Raw genomic sequence first — 16,860 nt, 5'->3', positions numbered from 1 at the left:
ATGATCCAGCAATCCCACTCCTGGGCATATATCTGGAGAAAACCATCATTCAAAAAGATACATGCACCCCAATGTTCATTGCAGCACTGTTCACAATAGCCAAGACATGGAAGCAAACTAAATGTCCATTGACAGAGGAATGGATAAAGATGTGGTATATATATATATATATATATATATATATATATATATATATACATACATACATACATACATACACATATACATACAATGGAATATTACCCAGCCATAAAAAAGAACGAAATAATGCCATGTGCAGCCACAGGGATGGACCTGGAGATTGTCATACTGAGTGAAGTAAGTCAGACAGAGAAAGAGAAATATTGTATGATATCACTTATATGTGGAATCTAAAAAGATGATACAAATGAACTTATTTACAAAACAGAAATAGAGTCACAGATATAAAGAAAACAAACTTATGGTTACTGGGGGAAAGTGGGGGAGGGATAAATTGGAAGATTGGGATTAACATATACACACTACTATATATAAAGCAGACAACTAATAAGGACCTACTGTATTGCACAGGGAATTCTACTCAATACTCTGTAATGACCTACATGGGAAAAGAATCTAAAAAAGAGTGGACATATGTAAATGTATAATTGATTCACTATGCTGTACAGCAGAAACTAACACAACACTGTAAATCAACTATACTCCAATTAAAAAAAAACATCTCTGTGACTCTGACTCTTGGAATTCACATGTTCAAATCCTCACGGGACACCGACTTTGCCTCTTATTGGAAAAGTATCAAATTTGCTGCTAAGAGGGACCTGGGTTGACTCATCTCCATGCCTGCTTTATAAAAATTTTCAATTTTGAAAGAATTTTAGACTTACAGAAAAGAGCGCTCCTGTATACCCTTCACCCGGCTTCCCCATCTCCACTCTGCCTTTTTTATTCAAATCTTTTTTAGTTTTTTTTTTTTTTTTTTTTTTTTTGCGGTATGCGGGCCTCTCACTGCTGCGGCCTCCCCCGCTGCGGAGCACAGGCTCCGGACGCGCAGGCTCAGCGGCCATGGCTCACGGGCCCAGCCGCTCCGCGGCATATGGGATCCTCCCAGACCGGGGCACGAACCCGTATCCCCTGCATCGGCAGGCGGACTCTCAACCACTTGCGCCACCAGGGAGGCCCAAATCTTTTTTAGTTTTTTAAAGCATTATCTTCTAGCGACTTCTGCTGAAGGCTATGAGTCATTTTCCTGTCCTTTGCTTTCTTACTTTCTTACTCCAGTCCTTTCTTCCTGGTTTGGCACTAATTTCCATACTCCAAGCTAGCTGTGCACTAAAACAACCTGGTACTTTAAAAAAATCGTGAAGGCCCAAGCCCCAAACCACCAGTGTGCTTGGGGTCATCTGGGAAACGTGTTGGAAACATAGATGCTCTATCCCAACCCTTCAAGCCCTGGGTGGGGTCTCAGGATTCACAACCTAAATGAGCATCCTGGGGGATTTTGATGCAGAAAGCCCACAAACCACCTTTTGAGAAATACTGGCTTTATGTTACCTGCAAATCAGAGAACCCTGATTGCCCTGTGCATTGTCCTCTTAAATTGTGTATGGTAGTACTTAATATTTTTGGTTTATATTTCCACTGTTAGACACTGGGGAGCCATTGAGAGTTCAAGAGGAGAAGAGAGACAATGCCAGGCTGTGCTACACCAACACTGGCAATCTAGCAGCCTCGGGAGGATTGGGCTGGAGAGTTGGGGAGAGATGGCAGCTGGCAGGAGTGGGGAATGGGGGCAGAAGTGCATAACGCTTAGGACTTAGGATTCTGGATTTAAAGAGCATTGAGTTTATAACTGACTACCACTGCTTCTTAGCTGTGTGCATTTGGGTAAGTTCTTTGGCTACTCTGGGCCTTAGATGCCCATCTGTAAAATCGAGATAATAAGAGTGGTCCCTTCCCCAGGAGCTGCAGTGAGGGCTGAGTCGTGGATGGCCATGAACCACTTAGGCCAATGGCCAGCAAGCACTCCCTGTAGCAAGTATTGAAGAGATGGACTGGGGGAGTATTGCCTCCTTCTACCAAAACATCTTCACCTTGTTTGTGTCATTTCAGCTCCACAGAGTTCCTAAGTGCCCCTGTGGGCCAGACCCTGTGCTAAGTGATGAAGGTACAACAATCTGAACAGGGACCCTGCACTCTGGGGCCTCCACCCTAGGCTGGAGAACGGCACACTGATCACTGCAAAGCAGAGTGGGGCACACACCCTCGACACACGCCCAGGTTCAAGAGCAGGACAGGCAGGGGAGGGCGAGTAATTGGCCATAGTCTCCATTCCTCCCACTTTCTAGCCAATTCCAGATTATGAATAGAACTGTCTTTCATGCTGCTTTATTGTATATATTTAAAATTTTCTGCGTATTATGATGTTTTCACACCTTAAAAAACTTTCTGGCTGGGACAAGGCTGTGTCTCCCTGGACCAGACAATTCTTAGAGGTAGGAAAGAGCCCAGTATGTCTTTGATATGCAAACTAACCAATCCTCCATCTGGTCCATACACCCCCGGAGACAATATCCCTCTGCCTTAATCAGCCCAGGACCCAGTACCAGGCAACTAGGAACTATCCCTCTAGCCCAAAGTTCACTGCATTGTTCAACTAGCCAGTCCTAGGCTGTTCACTCTGCCCTTTCCTGCCTTGCCCTCAGAAACCCCAATAAAGGCCTCAGTCTCAGAGTTCACCCTGCTCCTGTCTTCTGTCTCCTGTCCCTCCTGGTGTCTTTCCCATGTGCCCTGTGTGACTCGCCTCCTGTGTCCAGCACCTGTGGGTAGAATAACCTTTGTTTTCCTGAGTCTCTCTGTGTCTCCTCTTGTGGTTGCACCTGACTGACCATCTCAGAAAAGAACAGAAAACAGCTACTTACCTCTGACAGTAAACTTTTAGTTTGAAAACCTACTAGAAGCTTTTAGAAAGTCTGAATAGTATGGGATAACTTTGGTCACTGGCCCGTTTAGCCCACTCAAGGATTTTGGTGGACAGCAGCCATACTTCTCCAAGACGGCTAGGGCTTGGTCATCCCTTGCTGGTTCCGTTGTCCCTGGATTCTCTACTGAAGGATACCATTTAAGCACCTGCCATTTCTCAGAGGTATGTGTGCATATGTGTGTGTGTGTGTGCGTGTGTGTGTGTGCTGGGCTGAGGACAGGGAGAAAGCTGCAAACGAACTCCAGACAAGTTCAGATCCCAGCCCTACGTCAGTGAGTTTGGATCAGTCACCTAACCTCCCTAAAGTTTCAGTGTCACATGTGCAAGGAGACAAGAGTACCTCCCACACACATGGATGTGAGCTCGGAAACGGACCATGAAGGACCTGGCAGCGGGTGAGGCAGGGCCTCAGAGAAGGGAAGCCTCTCAGGCACCTCATCCAGAACAGCACTTCTGTCCCCAAGAATCACTGGGAACTTCTGTTTAGGAAAAGAGGGGACTGTTAAGGCCCAAGGCTGTCGGGAAATATGGAACTACCCACCCTGTAGCTGAGTCACAGTAAAAACTGTGAGCTTTTGCAAACTCGGAGCTCATGGCGTTCACACACAGTGTCTGTTCATGAAATGTTAGAGCAAGTCACTGGCAGAGTCCCCACTCAAAAAATAATTGCCGACTAGCTTGAAAGAGATGACAGTTATGTGAAAATAATAGCTAACACTTATGGAGCACATATGATGAGCCGGGCATTACACAAAGCCCCTCACACATATTAATTTATTTAAATTCCACATCAATTCTATGGGACATGCTACTAATAGCCCCATTTTACAGATGGGGAGACTGAGACACAGATAGGGTCAGTAACTTTGGCCAAGTCACACAGCTTAGGTATGTGTTAGTTAGGATGGTGGAGCTGGGGTTCAAACCCAGCAACAGTGATGGTGGTTTTTATTTTATTTTACTTTTTAATAAAGTTATTTACTTATTTTTGGCCGTGTTGGGTCTTCATTGCTGCGCGCAGGCTTTCTCTAGTTGTGGCTAGTGGGGGCTACTCTTCATCTCAGTGTGCGGGCATCTCATTGCTGTGGCTTCTCTTGTTGCGGAGCATGGGCTTTAGGTGTGCTCCACGGCATGTGGGATCTTCCCCGACCAGGGCTCAAACCCATGTCCCCTGCATTGGCAGGCAGATTCTTAACCATTGCGCCACCAGAGAGGTCCTATGATGGTGGTTTTTAATCAACTGAGCATCTACCAGGCATCAAATCCTTGCTGGACACCTAGTACTTCTAATTATCACAAAAGCTTTCCAGGCAGAATGATCAAGTTCCTTTTACTGATGAGGAAACTGAGGCCCAGGGAGGTGGCGTGGCTGCAGCTTTTGCCCAAGCTGGAACTCAGGGGTCAGAGTAAACTTTCACCATGCTGAACCCTACCACATGGCCCTGAGCCTGCTGAAGCCTCCCGGAACCCACTCCAGACCTTTTAAGAACCTGGCTTGTACTCTGTGACATAAATCAGCTCAATGACCAACAGCAGAGAGTAGACAAGCCACCTCCTGAGTCAGTCATCTGAACTCGGAATTTCACTTTAGTTGCGGCACTTCCTACCTTCTGCTCTGTGTTCAGTGTCCTCTCAGGGACATGACTGATCTGGCTCTCCCTGCCTGGTGAGCAACATGCTCATTTTGTTCTTTTCAGCTCTACACTCCTACTTTAATTTGATGTGTGTCTGATTCCAAAGCCTGTAAACTTCCACCTGTCTCGGCCCACCTTACTGAGAATGCATATTATTTTTCCAGTTGAACTCGCTGAAAAACAACCCTGGCCACCTTTCCAGGGAGGTTTGTGCTTGTGGTAGGCTGAATAATGGCTTCCCAAGATGTCCACATCCCAATCCCTGGAACCTTTGAATATGTTACTTTACAGGGCAGTAGAGACTTTATAGACGTGATTGGGTTAAGGATCTTGAAGTGGGTGATTATCCTGGATTATCTGGGTGAGCCTAGAGTAATTACAAAAGCTTTTATAAGAGGGAGACAGGGGACTTCCCTGGTGGTCCAGTGGGTAAGACTCCACGCATGCATGCCGCAACTAAGAGTTTGCATGCTGCAACTAAGAGTCCACGTGCTACAACTAAGAAGTCCACATGCTGCAACAAAGATCCTGTGTGCCACAACTAAGATCCTGAGCAGCCTAAATAAATAAATATTTTTAAAAAAAAGAGCAAGAGAGAGAGACAGGAGAGTCAGACTCAGAGAAAGGGATGTGATGATAGAAGCAGAGAGACAGAGAGAGAAAGAGAGAGACCACAAGATGCTATGCTGCTGGCTTTGAAGATGAAGATGGGGCCACAAGCCAAGTGATGCAAGTGACTTCTAGAAGCTAGGAAAAGCAAGGAAACGGATTCTCTCCCTGGAGCCTCCAGAAGGAATACAGCCCTGCCGACACCTTGATTTTAGCCCAGGGAAATACATTTTAGACTTCCGACTTCCAGAACTGAAAGAGAATTAAATGTGTGTTGCTTTAAGCTACTCCATTGGTGGTCGTTTGTTACGGCAGCCATGGCAAATCACATGGTGTTCTTACCGTCTCTGATTGTGAAGCTGTGGAGCAAGGCCAGGCCATCGAACCAGTGGTTGTATCTGGTATCGCCCACTGTGTGCATCCCAGGCCCATTGCGGAGCAGGGTCCCCTGCAGCCATGCTGGAATCCTGCCTGATGAGAGAAAGAAGATTTAGTTTCCAGTTCTGCACCTAAACCAAAAAGCTAAAAGAAGTGGCCATATAGCCCCTGTACCACATGCTGCATCCATTCATTTCCAGAAAGAATATGCCTGGCATTGTGCTAGCACTGAGGATACCAAGATGAACAGGCATCATCCCTGTCTCCAAGTTGCTCCCCATCCATTAAGAGACAAAAACAAAGGAAAACACTCAAAATACACTGTGCTAAAGGCAAGGCAACAGACTCAGCAAGGGTGCTACGTGGAACAGAACTCCACCCTGAAACTGGGTGAGAGCAGGAGGGTGAGGAATGTTTCCTGAGGAAGTGACCTGGTTGAGTTTTGAGGGAGAGTAGGTGTTTGCCTTGCAAAGGCCTGAGGAGAGAACATTCTAGCGCTGTGCTGTCCAATGTGGTAGCCACCACCCCCGAGTGGCAACTGGGCACTGGAAACGTGGCTAGTCCCAACTGAGATGTGCAGTAAATGTGAAACACACACCACATTGCAAAGACTTAGTATGAAAAAGAAATGTAAAACATCTCATTAGCAATTTAAAAATATTAATTACATGTTGGTCTGGTAACATTCTGGATATGTGGTATTAAATAAAATATACTATTAAAATTAATTTCATCTGTTTCTTTGTATTTTTTTGAATGTGGCTATTAGAAAATTTTAAATTACACATGAGCAGGCGTTATATTGCCATTGGACGGCATTGCAGGTGCTGCTGGGGTCCCGCCCATGTCTCCCTGGTGTTCACCTCTCCCTGAAGGCTGCTTTCTGCAAATACCTACAGCTCTCTACCTGAGGGCTTTGTTCTCACTGTGGAGCAGCTCTGCCCACACGTGGATGAGCTGGAAGCTCACTGGAGAGTTAATGCCCCTGAAAGCTGCTCTCTTCCAAAGATGGATGGGATACTATGGGTCAAAGGCCACCACTTCCCTGCCCTTGGCTGACACAATGCAAGGCATATTTTATGCTTTGTCCAGAGGATTCGGCTCCAATGATTCCTGGTGGTCAATGGCTTGACAATGCCTTCTTCATTGGCTTCCCTCCCAGTGTTCCTTAGGAAGCACATCCCAAATAAACGACTTACACCTGAATTCTTATCTCTGGAGAAACCCGAACCCAGAGATCAAAGACCAACTCAAAGATCAGGAGATGTGCAAGCTGTTTAGTAAGAGCTGGCCTGTAACTTTCAAGCGAGGACATAATAAATATTGCGGCTGGAGAGTTAAGTAGGGCCAAGCGACCAAGGTCAACAAGACCACACCAAGCTTTGATTTGGTGCTCAGAAGAATGGGACACCTTTGATGGTTCTAACAGGGAAAATAGGATCAGATTTTTTTTTGCTGCGATTTAAAAAATTGAGATAAAATTCACATAACATAAAATCCACCATTTCAAAGTGTACAGTTCAGGATTATTATTTTTTTATGAATATTTACAATGTTGTGCAACTATCACCACTAACTCCAGAACATTTCCATCAACCCAAAAAGAAGCCCTGTTCCCATTAGCAGTCAATCCCCATCCCCCGCTCAGCCCCTAGCAACCACTAATCCAAGGTCTGTCTCTAAGGATCTGCCTCTTCTCATACTAACGGAATGTGATCAGACTTGGGGGTTTTGAAAGTTATTTCTGGCTACGATGTGGAGTGTGGACGGGAGGAGCCAGAGGAAGGTGGGAAGGCCAGAGAGAGGAACAGGGTAGCAGCAGTGGGGATGGAGAGAAACCAATGGAACAAAGGGACTTAGAGTTTGACTAAATGTGTGGGGAAGGGGAGGGGAACACTCAAAACATGCAGCCGAGTCTCCTGCCTTGGGTGGGATTGTTCACAGAGACCCAGGACACAGGAGGAGGAGCAGGTTGAGGCAGAGCAGGGAGAGATGAACCTGAGCAGATAGTAAAGCCCTAGACATAATAAGAGGACCATTCATCGAGCACTATGTGTTTTAATGGATTAAATCATTTAGTCATTGCGGCAATCTTATGTAGTAGGTACATGTTGACTTTATGAGATGTGAGAGGAAACTGAGTCAGAAAATGCTTAAGTAACTCGCCAAAGAAGCCTCAGAGCCAAGAATGCACAGCTGGACGTGAAGCCAGAGCCTTGGCCTGGCCCCCCGGCGCAGACGTGTCCACACAGGCACAGTGTTTAGTGAGCTGTCTGCCAATGGACGCTGACCAGCTGATTAGACGTGACCCGGGGCTGGAGGCCTGCACTAAGCTGGAGCCCATCCTCTGCTGGCCGCCGGGACTCAGACAAGTTGTTGCTTCTCCCTGGCCCTCGGCTTCACACCTGCCCAGTAGGGAGGCCTGATTTACAGCAGTGGTCCCCCACTTGGAATCACCCAGAGGGCTGTAAAAACACAGGTTTCTGGGCACCACCCCCGGAGTATCTGATTCAGAGGGTCTGAAGTGAGGCCAGGAATCTGTGATTCTAACAAGATCCCAGGGGATGCTGATGCTGCAGGTCTAGGGTCCATCCTCTGAGAACAGCTGATCTAGATCTAGAGGTTCATTCAGCTTCTCAGGTCCTAGGATTCTTGTTTTCTAAAATTTCCAAGCATTTCCACGCAGTCACTAAACATGAGCTATAAAGGGGTATAATGGCAAAATGTCTGTGGTACCCCAGAGCATAAAAGGATAGGCATCAAGGATCCCTTTTTTAAAAATAAAAAGTTAACAGTAAGTGTACATTTGTCTTCTGAAAAACTATTTATATGTAAAATCTATTAATAGATCTTTGTACTCTCTATATTTATGTATCTTTAAAAAACTTAAATAGGCTCAAATATTAATAGTCCTTAAGAGATGGAAATACAGCTGAGTTTTATTTTCCTCTGTGTTCTCATTTGCACTTCCAAGTTTTATATGTAATATAGACACACATATAGATTGCACATTACCTCTTGTAATCAGAAAAAATATACATAAAAGCTATTTTTTTTCTTTCAAAAGCCATCCAAGGCAATTCCTCAGCTGAGAAGCTCCCATCTGATTTGCCTCACAAAGGGCACTGTTGTCCTGTCCTTGTGAAAACTGTGCATCTGTCCAAAACGGTGGTGTGGCTGAGCCAACCCCCTCCCTGTTTCAGCACCACTCCCGGGACGGGAGAGTTCAGATCCACTCACTGCCCTGCAGAGTCTAAACAAAATGGTCCCACGAAAGTGGCCACGCAGAGGAGGTGGAGAAAACCCATGAAACGTAGATTCCTGAGGAGGCTCCCACCCTGGGCTCTGCAGGTACTCGCATCCTGAAATCGCACCTTCTAGGAAATCACGTCGGGCTCCGCGATGCGCCCCAGCGCGCATGTGCAGCAGCGGGCGCTGCCACGCGATTCTCTTATTACTTTGAAATTAACTTAGGACGCGCACATTTTTACAAATATATCACGCACTGGGGATGGAGCACAACTTGCAGAAGAATCCCATTGTCTGTATGCCAACTGCAGCAGTCCCGGGACTTTTCTCCTGGAAATAGTGAGAACGACTCTCTCTCCTTGAAAACTGTTATAATGCATAAAAGCACAACTAGTTTTTCACAGAGAATATATCTAGATTATGGATCATCTTCCCTCTATATACCGCTTTCCAGATCTTCCAAAAATAATTTATAATAAACATTACTTTTATAAGCAGAAAAAAGTGTACATCTAAACATATAAGCCCCCATCGTTTATAGAAAACGCTCACCTCTCACTCTGGCCCTCAGAGGCTCCAGTTGTTCCTTCTTATTTCTGCCAAATATTATATCCATCGTGCAGGGCGATGAGCAAGAGCGGTATTAGCAGTGAACAGACGCTCCTCTGTGCTCAAGGCCACTGCTCCTGGCCCCTCCTTGTCTTCCTGTCCTGTTCTCCTGCAGCTTCCTTTACATCTCCTTCCCTTCTGATGCCACTCGTTTCTCCCTTTGCTTTCGTTTCTCCCTTTGCTTTCTGCTCTCCAAGGGCCTGGGATCTCTTCGTGCACAAGGCAGCGGGAAGCTGCGCTGGCGTTATTTATGTTTGGTCAAAGGTCAATTCCCCAGCCATGTGTCCCAGCTAATCTTTAATTCTCTGATTGTGTCCTCAGCTCTCCCTTTCCACTTCTACTTTTGGTTGAACCAAGAAAAGCAAGTTTCTTGCTGTGTTTAAGCTGATGGGATCCGGTGGGGGGGGGAGTGGGGAGGAGGGATAAATTAGAAGATTGGGATTGATGCATACACACTACTATGTATAAAATAGATAACTAATAAGGACCTGCTGTATAGCACAGGGAACACTACTCAATACTCTGTAATGGCCTATATGGGAAAAGAATCTAAAAAAGAGTGGATATAAGTATATGAATAACTGATTCACTTTGCTGTACACCTGAAACTAATACAACATGGTAAATCAATTCTGTTCCAATAAAAATTTAAAAAAACAACAGGTGGGATCAGTTAGCAGTGCATTCTGCTTAGGACACCTGGATTAGGGGAGCCCAGGGTGCATCAACCACGTGAATCCCTACTGCACAGCATGGGAACTCAGTTTGCCAGAGAGGGAAAGTATTGTTTTGTTTTGTTTTGTTTTGTTGTGAATAAAGGTCCCTGAGCTTCCTCACCACCCTCTCCACCGCTCAGAAAGAGAAAAATCATATGTAAAGAGCAACATAATTATACTTCATTTTTTGGAGAAGTAAACATAAAATGTTTCATGTACCCATTTAAACAATAAATACAGGGAACCACAAACTCTACTCAGGAACTACAAGGAATAGTAAAAAACAAACTTCAGCTCCAACTTTCTGGCCCGTCAAGAGGGAGATACTATGCCTGTATTTGATTTTAAGGTTCCCCTGTATTCATGAATCTCCAGGTGATGCCATTGCCTAAAATCCATATTCAACTTGCTATGCATGTTGGGTGATGAGTTACTGGCCTCACCTTCGCTCATGTTGCTTTAAGAAAGAACCAGCTGTTCCCTCTCTGGGTGGAGTGAGAAAAGCTGGCCTTTATGCAGCCAGCTGGGTCTAGTAGTATCAGGGCTGGGCCCAGACTGCTCCAGGATCGCAGAGCTCAGTCCTGAGAGCAGCGTGGCCTGGCTTTGCTCCACCCTGGCTGCACATTCCAATCACCTGGTGGGAGCTTTAGCAATGCCTGTGCTGGGCCCCACTCCAGACCCACCCATTCAGAGTCTCTGAAGGTGCAGCCTAGCCCTCAGTAGTCTTAAAACTTCTCCAGAGTATTCTACTTTGTACAGCAGGCCCTGGTTAAGAAGCCCTGTTCCAGGGGAAGATGCTACATGTTTGCATTAATACCAGATTCACGTTCCTCCCTTTTCTGTGTCTGGGGTATGTTACTTACCCTCTTTGAGCCTCCATTTTCTTATCTGTAAAACGGAGGTATAACAATATTAAAGTCTCAAGATTGGGCTTCCCTGGTGGCGCAGTGGTTGAGAGTCCGCCTGCCGATGCAGGGGACGCGGGTTCGTGCCCCGGTACGGGAAGATCCCGCATGCCGTGGAGCGGCTGGGCCCGTGAGCCATGGCCGCTGAGCCTGCGCGTCCGGAGCCTGTGCTCCGCAACGGGAGAGGCCACTGCAGTGAGAGGCCCGCGTACCGCAAAAAAAAAAAAAAACAAAAAAAAAACCTCAAGGTTATTCAAAGTCAAGGGTCTAGCAAAAGCCCTCGTCCCCGAACAGTTAATGTTGGCCTTTCTTCCCTGCTGTCTCCGAAGGCACTTCCCTTTGATCCACATTTTCCATTCAGTCCCACAACAGCTCACCGGTTTATTCTGCTGTCTGGTGTAAACATGTGTAACCATGTCAGGGTTATTTATTCCTAGGTTGTGAACGCTGAGTCCTCGTGAGGATTAAAGGAGAATGTCTGGCATACATTGAGTGCTTGGGAAAAAATTACACTACCAAGGGTGGCATCTCTGGTGCAGAAGAAAAGAGCTCAGGGCTTATGGGGATCAGAGGGCCTGGGCTGGATCTAAAACTGTGATTTGTCACATGACTCCTCTGAACCTCACTTTATTCTGCAAAACAGGTTGGCGATGCCCTGTCACAGGGTTTGTTGAGAGGATTAGACTGAAGTTATATAAGCGAAAACATGACCGTATTCTCCTTTCTTGTCCATTTTGTGTATTCAGAAGAGAAATGGTCCCCATCCATCAAGACTATTCTCTGAGTCAAGTACTTGGTGAAGCCCTCTGCATGTACTGGCTTGCTCTGGCCTTATATAATTCTATGAGATGGGTGTTCTTAGCAGTGTTTGGGAGATGAGAAAACTCAGGGAAGATAACCAGGTTGCCTTAGATCACACAGCTGCTAAGAGATCGAATCAGGAAGCAAAGCCAGGAAGCCTGACTTCAAAATATATACTCTGCCAATTCCACACAGCTGCAGCGCGTGAGGGGTGTTTGCTAGGTTTCTACTGAATGAGGTGAAGGGTGGCGGACGAAGAGGGCCAGGCTTGGGTTGACATGATTGCCTTGTCATGGAATACTGAGCAAGCTCTCTTCACTCAGCTCCCAGCTGCTCCTCAGGGAAAATGTTACGGTGAAACAAAGGACTTTTTCACGATGGAGATAATAACTTGATCATAACAATAGAGATCTATATATTTTCTAGGGCTGCCATAACAAAGTAGCACAGAAGGTAATTTTCCCAGTTCCAGAGGCTGGGAAGTCCATAATACAGGTGTCGGCAGGGTTGGTTTCTTCTGAGACGTCTCCTTAACTTGTAGACAGTCTTCTCACTGTGTCCTTATATGGTCATCCCTCTGGATATGTACATCCCTGGTGTCTCTGTGTGTCCGCTTTTCCTCTTATGAGGATACCAGTCAGTTTGGATGAGGGCCCACCCTAATGGCCTCATTTTAACTTAATTTACCTCTTTAAAGGCCCCACCTCCAATACTGTCACATTCTCAGGGTCGGGGGTTAGGACTTCAATGTATGAATCTGGGGGTGAGCACAGTTCAGCCCATAACAATATTATGAAGGCACAATGAGTTAATGCAAGATGCTTTGGGTGAAAGTAACAGAATATCTGCCGACACACCAAAGATGGGCATTTGTCTCAGACATCAAGTCACCTAGGGCTCCTGCCGCGCTCAGAAGCTCATTTGGGTCATCTCACCAGGCTCCCACCTCCCACACTGTCATTCTCAGAGGGTTGGTTTCTCATTCTTGGGCTTGTTCGGTTTTGCTAATGAATGATTGCCTTCCCTCCAGGAATCATGTCCTTGCACAATAACTACAAAAGTAAGGAGATAAGATGGGGACAAAGCAGGAATTTTCTTTTTCCAGCTTTCTCTCTTTTTGTGCTAGAGACAACTCTTTCCCAAGATCCCCTGAGCAGATTTTTCTCTTAGTCTCATTGGCTGAACTGTGTCACGTGACCCCCCCACCCCCCAGGCCAATCCCTGGCAAGGAGGAACAGGAGTGCCCTGATTTCCTTAAACGCATCACGAGTCACCCCTGGGGAGCACGTTGCTACCTGAATCATGTCAGGATATCATTAGCAAGGAAAAAGGAGGGAATGGCTTGGGATAGGCAACCTACAGTGTCGTCTGCAGGCAGTACAACGTTCATGCATCCTCACTTTCATTCACGCAACATATATTTCCTCAGTGCCTACTACGTGCTGGAAATACAGCTGTGAGCAAAACAGGAAAACAATTCTGTGCCTTCTCAGAAATTATATCAACTACATGCCAAATTCTGAGGATATAGTAGTGATTAATGAGAGTCAGTCCCGGCCTTCTTGGGCTCTCATGATGTTCTTTCTGTTTGGGGGGTGAGTCTGCATATCCCCAAAAACATGCATTTCCCAAGGCAGTTAGAGGCAGTGCAGGGGTTCACAGGACTGCCTTCATGTCAAACCTCCAGCCTCCCTCTTTATAAACAAAAATAACAAGCAGCAGCTGTTCTTTCCCAGGAAGCTCTGGCATCGCTCTGGAACCGTGAAAGCCTGACCCCTGCTTTCCATGTCTTTGCTAATATGGGAAGAGTGGGACAAGGGACTTGTCACCAGTAGGAGCTGTCTCCTGGCCTGTCCTCCTGCCTCTGATAAACACCATTCACTGGTTGCTTGACATGTGCCAAGTAGCATGCTAAGTGTCTTATTAGCTGTCTTTTAGTTCATCTCTGTGAGGGAGTCATTAGCAATCTTATTTTTACAGCCTCAGAGACGTGGAGGAATTTGATCAAAGTCAACAGCTAGTCAGCGTATGTTCTCCCCCACTAGCCAGTAATGCTGCCCACATTTTGAAGCTGATAGTTGAGAACAGAGGAGATGTGGGAGCAAAAGTAGGTGTTCCACAATTTCTAAAATGCATGTGCTGCCTTGAAATGGGATGAAGACTGGCCAGTGCATAAGAAAACAGGGCAATGGTAATGTGAAGGGAAGTAGCTCTTCACACACAAGAGTTTTGGTCATTTTTTGCTGTGTAACACACCACTCTACACTCTAAGACTTAGTGTCTTCAACATACAGACGGCCAAAAAGCACATGAAAAGATGCTTAACATCACTAATTATTAGAGAAATGCAAGTCAAAACTACAATGAGGTATCACCTCACACTGGTCAGAATGGCCATCATCGAAAAGTCTACAAACAATAAATGCTGGAGGGGGTGTGGAGAAAGAGGGACCCTCCTACACTGTTGGTGGGAATGTAATTTGGTGCAGCCACTATGGAGAACAGTATGGAGGTTCCTTAAAAAACTAAAAATAGAGCTACCATATGATCCAGCAATCCCACTCCTGGGCATATATCTGGAGAAAACCATCATTCAAAAAGATACATGCACCCCAATGTTCATTGCAGCACTGTTCACAATAGCCATGACATGGAAGCAACCTAAATATCCATCAACAGAGGAATGGATAAAGAAGATGTGATACATATATACAATGGAATATTACTTAGCCATAAAAAGAATGAAATAATGCCATTTGCAGCAACATGGATGGACCCAGAGATTATCACACTAAGTGAAGTAAGTCAGACAAGGCAAATATCATACAATATCACTTATATGTGGAATCTAAAAAAATGATACAAACGAACTTATTTACAAAACAGACATAGACTCACAGACTTAGAAAACAAAGTTATGGTTACCAAAGGGGAAAGATGGGAGGGAGGGATAAATTAGGGGTTTGGGATTAACATATATACACTACTATATATAAAATAGATAGTCAACAAGGACCTACTGTATAGCACAGGAGACTCTATTCAATATTCTGTAACAACCTATATGGGAAAAGAATCTGAAAAAGAATGGATATATGTACACGTATAACTGAACCAGTTTGCTGTATGCCTGTAGCTAGCACAACTTTGTGAAACAACTATACCCCAATATAAAATAAAAATTAAATTTAAAAAAACACTATTACACGAAAAAAAAAGACTTAGTGGCTTCAAACAACAAGCATTTGATCACGTCTATGGGTTCTGTGGGCTCAGCTCTGTGGGTTGACGGTGCTCTGTGGGCCAGTTCTTCTGCTTTCACAGTGTGGGGTCCTGGTGTGGCTGTGAGTCAGCTGGCAGTTGACGGGGACACTAGGAGGGCCGGGCTTGGGCCTCTCTCCCTCCCCATGTGGTTTCAGGGCCTTCCTTGACCCTCTCCCTGAGATATCTCTAACAGGATAGCCAGACTTCTTCCATGGCAGCAAAAGCCCCCAAAAGTGAGTATTTCAAGAGAGAGGAAGCAGAAGCTGCCAGTCTCCTTTAAGGCTGAACCTAGGCCTGGCATAGTTTCACTTCCCCTGACTGGTTAGCATGAATCACGGGGCAAGGAGGGGCCACACCAGGGTGTGAATATGGGCCTGGGCTGTGTGGTCCCTTGGGGCCACCTCTGGAGACTCGCGACCTCAACAGACCCATTTCCATTAGAGCCTCAGCTCTTCCACCTGCTAAGCTGAGTGCTGAGCTATTGGCTTAAATCTCAGAATCTCAGTCTCCTGATCTCTAAAATAGGAATTATAATATCTGCCTCACAGGTGGCTGCAAAGTTTAAATTAAACTTTGTAAACCCTAATCGTGTATGTCATGGTGCTTAGAATATAGTAGGAGCTCATAGCGTGTTCCTTTCCTATCATTTCTTGGAAAAGAGAGAACATTTGGAAAGGTCAGCCAGTATGGTAAGCAGAAACATTAATTTTTTGGAGCAGCTACAATGTATACAACTCTGGTCTGTCCCTGGAATGAAAGTAGACCCTCATGACCGAGTACAGGATTTTAAGTTTCTTCTAGTTTGGCTGTGAAGACACGTACACAGTAAGTAATAGCTAGTCCCCTATTATACCTGGTCTAGAAGAGGCACAGATAAGAAGTATCATTGGAGTTCTGAGGAGGGAAATCTTGCTCAGGCTGGGGAGGGTTAAGAAAGAAGGCTTCCTAGAGGACGAGGTGCACAGCCGAGCCCTTGAGGGTGGGAAGCAGTTGGATGGGCAAAGAGGAGGCAAGTGGGAGGGCCAGAGTGGACAATGGTGTGGAGCTGGACAATTCTAGCAGGCGGGCATGGAGGAAGCAGAGCCGGTGCTACTAGGGACTTAGTGAGAGATAATGACAATTATAGGTGCCATTTATTGAGAGCTTCCTAGGTACTGGGCTTTCTTCTAAGCCTTTTGTACACATGATCATGTACTCCTCACAATCAGCTTAAGTACAGGTGTTTAGCCCCATTTTACAGACAAGGAGAGTGAGGCACAGAGGAGCTAAGTAACTTGCCCAACACCACAGAGCTAGGCTTTGAACCCAGGCAGCCTAGTTCCAGAGCTGTACTTGCAACCACTGTCCATTTCCACTACCTCTGGGATGGAGGTAGTGGAAATGAACAGTGCACAGTCCGATCCCTGTTTAGGGATTGGATTGTGCCATATTGTAAGAATTTGGGCTTTACGCTGTAGGCAATGGTGTCCTAAGTCAAGAGGCCAGGTCCAGGAAGGCATTTCTGCAGGAATTTTGCTGTGCTGTCCAACACAGTAGCTGCTAGTAGCATGTGGCTATTTATACTTAAATATAAATTAATTGCAATGAAATTAAATTCCTTACCCACACTAGCCACATTTCAAGGGCTCAGTAGACACATGTGGCTGGTGGCTACCATCTTGGCCAGTGCAAATCATCATGGAAAGTTCTACTGACAGTGCTGAGTTAGCAGGAGAGCTGCCAAGATGGCA

At 45.7% G+C, this 16,860-nt stretch overlaps 1 protein-coding gene across 1 annotated transcript in view; it reads right to left on the bottom strand.

Moving 5' to 3' along the window:
* BCO1 (beta-carotene oxygenase 1) overlaps nt 1–9,451 on the bottom strand; it is a 38,300-nt gene extending 28,849 nt beyond the window's left edge. Inside the window, exons 1-2 of the mRNA XM_060084385.1 lie at nt 9,388–9,451; nt 5,551–5,679 (exon numbers count right to left, since the gene is read on the bottom strand). Coding sequence (XP_059940368.1) covers nt 5,551–5,679; nt 9,388–9,451 — 193 coding nt within the window. The remainder of the gene's footprint in view (nt 1–5,550; nt 5,680–9,387) is intronic.
* Nucleotides 9,452–16,860: the final 7,409 nt, after the last annotated feature.

Source organism: Mesoplodon densirostris, chromosome 19 (genome assembly GCF_025265405.1).
Source record: "Mesoplodon densirostris isolate mMesDen1 chromosome 19, mMesDen1 primary haplotype, whole genome shotgun sequence".
NCBI lineage: Eukaryota > Metazoa > Chordata > Mammalia > Artiodactyla > Ziphiidae > Mesoplodon > Mesoplodon densirostris.
The sequence above is the reverse complement of the archived record's forward strand: the minus strand, read 5'-3'. Positions and strand labels throughout refer to the sequence as shown.